This window comes from Miscanthus floridulus, chromosome 16 (assembly GCF_019320115.1).
Source record: "Miscanthus floridulus cultivar M001 chromosome 16, ASM1932011v1, whole genome shotgun sequence".
NCBI classification, from domain to species: Eukaryota; Viridiplantae; Streptophyta; class Magnoliopsida; order Poales; family Poaceae; genus Miscanthus; species Miscanthus floridulus.
Window position 1 is genome coordinate 111,646,533 of NC_089595.1, and position 7,573 is coordinate 111,654,105.

General features: G+C 46.4%; 1 protein-coding gene across 1 annotated transcript; it reads right to left on the minus strand.

The window, feature by feature from the left end:
• Positions 1 to 2,535: 2,535 nt before the first annotated feature.
• On the minus strand, positions 2,536 to 4,149 carry LOC136513750 (zinc-finger homeodomain protein 6-like). Its single transcript, XM_066507716.1, has one exon. The coding sequence runs from the start codon at positions 3,716 to 3,718 to the stop codon at positions 2,912 to 2,914; it is 807 nt and encodes a 268-aa protein (XP_066363813.1). The 5' UTR covers positions 3,719 to 4,149; the 3' UTR covers positions 2,536 to 2,911.
• Positions 4,150 to 7,573: the final 3,424 nt, after the last annotated feature.

Here is a 7,573-nt window from a genome sequence, read left to right on the forward strand (position 1 = left end):
GACTGTGGTGATAAGAACACAATTAGCAAGCTGGCTTTGGCATATGGGCTGTGGCATGCTCTCAACGTGGCCAAACCAGTCCAAATCAACTTCAGTAGGCGCATGCCTCAATGCCTGCAAGCGAGGGGCTGACATGTGAAAAAAAGAAGGTTAGTCACTCTGATTGACATAATAATCACTCTCGATCCTATAATCCCATCGAAACTGGTTAGATTCTGGAGCATTTGAACCCACGTATTTTTAGAATCTCAGAATCATATATTCAAAGAATTCGTCCCCAATCCAAGGGCCTAAGCCCCTGGAAAATCCGGCTCACTCAACACATTGTTATTGCAAGTGTTTTATATGATTTTTTTTAGAATTTATGGGCTTCAGAAGTACTCCCTCCATCCCAAATTGTAAGTCATTCCAAGAATTTTGAAGAGTCAAAGCTTCTCAAGTTTGACCGAAATTATAAAAAAAATTACAAAGATTTATGACATCAAATAGGTATACTATAAAAATATAATTAACAAAGAATCTATTGTTACTTAGTTGGTATCATAAATGTTATTATCTTATTATATAAACTTGGTCAAACTTAAGATGCTTTGACTCTCCAAGATTTTTGGAATGACTTATAATTTGGGATGGAGGGAGTAAAAAAGAAAAAATTGAGATAACTTGCTGCTGTGTTGCTGTTAATCGCCACCTATTTTCAGAACGAAGACTTAGGCCCCGTTTAGTTCACCCAAAAGCTAAAAATTTTTGCATAGTAACCGTCACATCGAATCTTGCGGCACATGCATGGAGTACTAAATGTAGACGAAAAAAAAACTAATTACACAGTTAGTCGAGAAATCGTGAGACGAATCTTTTAAGCCTAAATAGTCCATAATTGGATAATTTTTGCAAAATACAAATGAAAGTGCTACAGTAGCCAAAAGCCAAAAATTTTCGGAACTAAACACACCCTTACCCCAACTTAAAGGGCCAAAGAAGCTTGTTGACTTGATTTTCAACACCGCAGTCCGCAGCAGCTGCTGCCGCCGGCGAGTCACAATGCCTACAAGTTTACAAGTCACAGCTAGTTATTCTACTTTTTCACAGCAAGAACTTTTCTTTGCTAAAACTTGTACGTAACTCAATAAAGTAGTATGACATAATGTTGAAGAAAATATCCAACAACTGGATAATAGTGGCATCGTGTGTTCTTTATGTCCTTTTCAACTGGTTTGGCAAAACTGTCCAAATTTAGCAATTAACCTTCGAAGAAAACCGGATATAAGCCTGTCTCCACTCGTTGCGACACAAAATGGATCTCTAATATAATACATATAGCCTCCAACACAATATATATAGCCTTCAACAGAGTATCTCTATGAAAGACCCATTTTAGATGCTAGGAGAGACAACCAAAATCTAAGTATCCTCTCTCCTGAAGACTCATTTGCAGAAAGGGTTGTCTTTTGAGTCTTATTATTAAAGAAGACCAAAAATATGTATTAATCATTTACATATAGCGCTATCAAGAAGGGTGACCTGGTGCAAGCGATAGAGTCTTACCGCCTGTGACCGAAAGATCTCGGATTCGAGTCACGATCTCCTCGCATTGCACAGATGATGATAAGACTTACCACTAACACCATTCCCTATACCCCAGTTCGCCCACCTGCTACGCTATCGAAGAACGAATGGCCCTTTAATTTTGAGTCACGGTGGTCAGAGACAGTCTAAATAAACCAAATTCGCAGACCCATCCAAAAAAAGAAAAAAAGAAGCTGAGGGATGATATCAAAGAACAAAAATCCTGTGATGCCAAGTTTCTCATTATCCACCCTTTTTTTTCTCCCATGCCTTGCAATTCTCTTGGAGCGCTTCATTACATCCTTATCCGCCTCTCACCGCCTCATCTCTTGCAGCATGGGCCTCACAATTTCATGAAACGAAATCCTTGTAAAATCCTTAGCCTCTGGAAGGTACTGTAGAGGCGAGTAAGTAGGCGACAGCAGCCATGTGAGTACGTGACCGTCCGGCCATACCCAAGCCCTCCCGGACCAGAGACTTGGAGCTCCAGCCCTCCATTAATGGAGCCAATCAGGTCTGGAAAATGACACTCGCTCCATGCATGGCAGTAATGGGATGCATCTAGAGCCAAGTACAGTTTAAGCTTAAGACACCACAGCAGGCAAGTACACCTCCAATTGAATGGCACACCCAGACAAAGACAAAGGTATGAGCATTTGATGAAAAACTTCAAGACTCTAATGGCGGTGTCACAGATAATAAAATCTGCATGCAAGCATTGTTTTCCACTATATTCCATCCAGCCTTTCTCCACCCCCAGAATATCCTAGCTAGAAATATTGGCTGCTACTCTCTAATTAGCATTGCCTGAAGAGAACTCAAGATTATCATGCCATTATGGCCATTAGTTTATGCTGGGTTTCAAGCTTGAACAAAATGTAAATGGAAATGGTGCATTAGAAGGGAGGAGAGACCACCGGCTATATTCTCTATTGATTAACAGATTAAGTGAAGATGAAAATATAGACCTTCAGAGCAAAGTAGAGAGAATTTAGATTGGTTAACCTTGCCGGCCGAGGGGGTCAAATGGCAATAAGGTAGTAGGATTGTAGCTACAAAGCATGCACAGTGCCTCCTCCTCCTTCCAATTAATCCCCCAAACTAGCAGGAACAGAAACTCACAGACCAGCGTCAGCCGGGCTTTCGAAACCAACCGGTGAACAGCGCGAAAAAATTGAAGGAGAAGGTGAAACCAAAAACGGAAGGGAAGAAAGGATTAGGAGCTCCTCCTGACTCCCCTTGTTTAATCTCACACCCCCTCACGGAGCCCATAAAAAAATTGAGGCGGGGGATTAAGCAAATGGTGGTGGTGGTGCTGACTGCTGAGCTTTGTCTCCCACCATGGCTACTGCTCCTGCTGCGGCTGCTGGTGCGCCTGCGGCTGCGGTTGCTGTTGGGACTGTTGCTGCCTCCTGCCGCCGCTGCCGGTGTGCTTATTGTTGTGCATCCAAACCTTGAAGACCTGGTGGCGGACGCCGACCTGGTCGCAGAAGTGCTGCACCAGCGCGTCGTCCTGCTTCTGCATCCGCCAGCCGAGGCGCTCCGCGAACGCCAGCATCTGCTCCTTCTGCTCCGGCGTGAACTTGGTCCGGAACCGCTTCCGCCGGACGTGGCCCTGCGCCTGCGCGGCGGCAGCGGCCCCGGACGGCGGGCCGCGCTCCTCGCTGGACGACTCGGTCGTGGTGCCGCCGCCGCTGCCGCTGGGCGTGCCGCGGTACGGGAACGGCGGCGGCGCGTAGTGGGGGTGGTGGGCGGCTGCGCCGGCGGCGTAGTGGGGGTGGGGCGGCGGCAAGAACAGCGGGACGCGCGGGGCCGGGGTCGTGGGCGACAACACCGGCGCGGGCGACGGGAGCAGGAGCTGGTGGCGGCGCCGCGCGTCGTCCTTGCGGTGGAAGCTGCGGTGGCAGCCGCAGGCGGCGCACTTGATCCTGTCGCCGTCCCCGCCGGGCATGAACTCCCCGCAGCCGTCGACGACGTGGCCGCCCAGCGCCGCCGCGTGGTTGCGCAGGCACTCGTGGTACCTCGCCTCGGCGGCGTGGTTCTGGTTCCCCGGGGCGGGGGCGGGGCCTGCAGCGGGGGCGGGCGGCGGCGCGGAGCTGGCGCCCATCTCCTCGGAGATGGGCTCCTCCTCCTCCTGGCCCCTGAATTCCATCAGCGCATGCCTGCCCTAGCGCCCTGCCGCGGCGACGAGGACCCTGTCGCAGGGGCTGCAGCCTGCTGGGAGGTCGGGGTCGGCTGGCTGGGCGGTAGCGTTTAGCTATCACTCGGTTCACTCCTCCCCCCCCAACTCGTATCCGTCTCGTCGTTTTCCTAGGGGTAGCAGGGGGGTGCCTTGCCCGGGCCGACCGCCTGCGGCTGCCGTGTGGGTTGGCTTTTGTGCTTTTGTTCGCGTGTGGTGTGGGGGAGGGGGAGGGGGAGGAGGAGGGGGAGAGGCTGAGCAGGCCGGCAGCGGAGGGACCGCCTGCGGCGAGGCGAGTGGGGTGACGGGACGGGACGGGGGCGGTGGTGGTTCCGGGCTGCCTGGGCTGGGGAACGGCGCTTTTGTTTCCTACCGGCGGGCGGTGGCGGTGCAGTGCAGCGGCCGACATGGGCAGGGGTGGGTGACCCCGTCCCGTCCCCATGCCACGAGGGCCCCACGCCCCAGGCTTTAATGATGCAGCCGGCGAGAATTGGGCAGCGCGGCACGTACCGCGCTACGGCCATCGCCACCGCACTGTAGCCACGGGCCCGGGGTGGGTTTATGGCCGTCCGATCGGGACGGTCATCGGGGAACAGCGCGGCCGCTGTCTAGGCCGTGGCGCCAGCCCCCAGATACGGTGCACGGTGGTGTAGATCAGGCGTCCGGACCGGACCCCGGCCGCTTCCACCCCACCCATCCCTTTCGGACTGGTGGCCGGCTAGTGCTAAACGTGCTCACGGCTAGGTCGTCTTCTCTGATTAGCTTACAGCTATGCCCTCTCTACTACAGCAGCTACTTTGATTTATCGTCATTTTGGACGTCCTTTATTTTAACCACTTTTTTTTTATAGAATAAACAGTGGTCAGGCAGTATTTGTATTTTTGCCTTGTGTAGGTGTATAGATATGCGGTAAGGGGCCACATGTGATAAAAAAGTTTTTTTTAGACACCACTTGAGAGGTGAGCGCTCCACCACAATATTTCCATTGATACCGGCGAGACGGGAGATGGAGGATGCCAAGGGCACCTACAATTGGAGGTATGTGCTGAAAAGTTAGACATAATTATTGTTTTAATTTTTAATTAGTGGTGAATTTGCACACACCCTTGTACTATCTATATACACCTAACTCCTGCCTGTCTGTTTTGAAATAAATGCATTATTGAAATATGTTTTATACGAGGAATGTCACCTTGTTCTGCAGCAGTACTTTTCAGCGAACGAACATTGTTTTTCTCTCACAAGAAATCAGCATAAGCAGCATCATAAACCAGATTTCAGCGAAATGAACATGACCTATGTCTATAGATTTAGTGGAAGCTCTTTTTTCTTTTATTTGGCGGCTAGTGTCCACCATTATATGGCCAAAGTCTAAACAGTGAGTACATCCTATGAATGGATGGAACAACATTTGGAAACCCGTCCAGTCTAAGAGGGTGTTTGGTTTGGGCTACTAAATTTTAGTCCCTCTTAAATAGTTTAGTGACTTTTAGTTACTCCAGAGTTACTAAAGAGGACTAAAGCCATTTTAATCATATTTAGTCATAGTGTTTGACAAAAAACAGTTACTAAAAAAACTAAAAACTACTAAATTTAGGAGCTACTAGGTGAACAAACACCCCAGGACCTCGCTTCACGTTCCATTATGAACAAACACCCCAGGACCTCGCTTCACGTTCCATTATGAAAACAAACTATCGTTTATTTTGTATTTTTGGGGCCTCAAAACAATTATTTTGTGTTCACACGTGACGGTTGTTTCCACGAAATTTATGGGATACGGGATGCACTGGGAGGTGCAGCCGTGCAGGCCCTTGACAACAGCGACTGTACTCCATTTGCTGCAGCCTCGCTTCGATTGGTAGCAGCGCGGCGCGTGCTGTCGTGCGAAGTTGCAACGCCAACGCACCATTTCGTTGACCGGCGGCTCAACCACATATTTCTCTCGAGGGCGCGTACCACCACAGCCACAGCACCTCGGCGTCGCAGTCAAGGACGCACAGGTTACATTTGATTTCCCTCATATTTTATCTTTTTTTTTTTGCGAACTCTTATTTTGTCATTATTATATAACACCATACGAGTACTAGGCTTGAAGAACACAGCAACAGTTGAAACCGGATACGTACGTGTCTCGAGTCTGGACAAATTGCAGAGCCTAGCTTGTGGACCAAATCGGTCGTTCAACCAAGAGTCATCCGGCGTGTTCGCTGGTGGGTTTCTGGACTGGTTTGGATTGATCGGTGCTGGTTTATTGTGAGAGAAAAATACTGTTGACTGATTAAATAAGCCTGGCTGAAACCAACCAGCGAACATGGTGGATCGTTGGATTAGTCTTCGGGCAATACTCCGATCATTGGACATACAAGGTTGAAAGGAACTACGATTCTACATACGTGTGTTCATAGGTATGAGTATGCGTACGTGTTGAGCGTCTACATCTGTATGTGTGTAATTCGTAAAAAAAAGACATAGTAGCTTATTGGCAAAATAGAGCATGCTTAGATGCTTAGTCATAGTTTAGACAAGTTGGACGGTATGATGCTACAAACGATCTCTCCTCCAAACGGCTTGTTCGCTGGTTGGTTTCTGGGCTGGTATGAGCTGGCTGGTGCTGGTTTATTGTGAGAGAAAAATACTGTTGGCTGGCTAGTTTGGACTGGCTGAAACCAACAAGCGAACAGGGTGAAAGTCAAGAGAGAAAAAAAACATAGCCAGCTAGTTATACTGTACCAGACCGTGCTTCTGTGTGGGCTAATGATTTATAACCATTAAGAGTTTCTAGATAAATTTAGGATCCACAACTAAACAAAAATTTCTTAGCAATGACTCATATTATGTCAATCTATAGTAAACTTTGATTACCAACCACTATATGTATAGTGTGTTTTTCTAACCATACTCATATCTTTTTATTTTTGCATCGCATTATCCTTTTGTTTTCATTGTGTCTTTAGTCGAAACATTAGCTTCAGTTATGATACCTCTTGTTGTCATGTAACCGAAATTTAGGCTTTCTAGTTTTGGTATTATTAGTTATTGTAACTTAAGATGAAAATCTATTGTTTATTGTACCTCTTATTCAACTTTTTATATTATATATATTGAAAATACGGATTCTAGGTACTAGACCGGAGTGATTACCATAATGGCATGAATAGACGTTTCAAAAAAAATATCCAAAGCAACAAGTAACATAATTTTGTCATGAACTATTAACATAATTGTAATGCATTGCTAGTGTATTGATATATGATTTTTTATGCGATTGCTAAACCATTGCATTATATACATGTACGCTCAATGGCACAACATGAATATTTGCTTTGATTTAGTCTTTTCATATATGTCGTAATGGTCTAAGAAAATTGCAGTTTCTTCATATAATAGATGTGGGTGGCTTAAATGTAAATTTAAGGAGTTACTTTATATTATCTCGTAGTTAATTTGAATATAAATTTAAAGAATTACTTTGGATTATCTTTCATAAAAGAACATACGGGGTTATCTTAGATGTAAATTTAGGGGTACTTCAGATTGTTCCCTCTAGGACCAAAAGTATGTTGTTTAGGATAAAATTTTGTTAAACCCTTATGATAACTACAAACATAAAAAACTCCTACTTTATTTGGTTTCAAACCGTATAAGCTATATCTGTCGTTTTGTAATTAAAATACTTACAAAATATACTATATTAGAAGGATTTTACGAACATACTCTAGAAGAACCTGGCCGACCAGCACGCCAGGGTCGCATTACCGGGTATTCTAGAAGAAAGTTTGGTACAAGATACGTGTCGAAAACCATACAAAGCCGGATGTGTCGGTA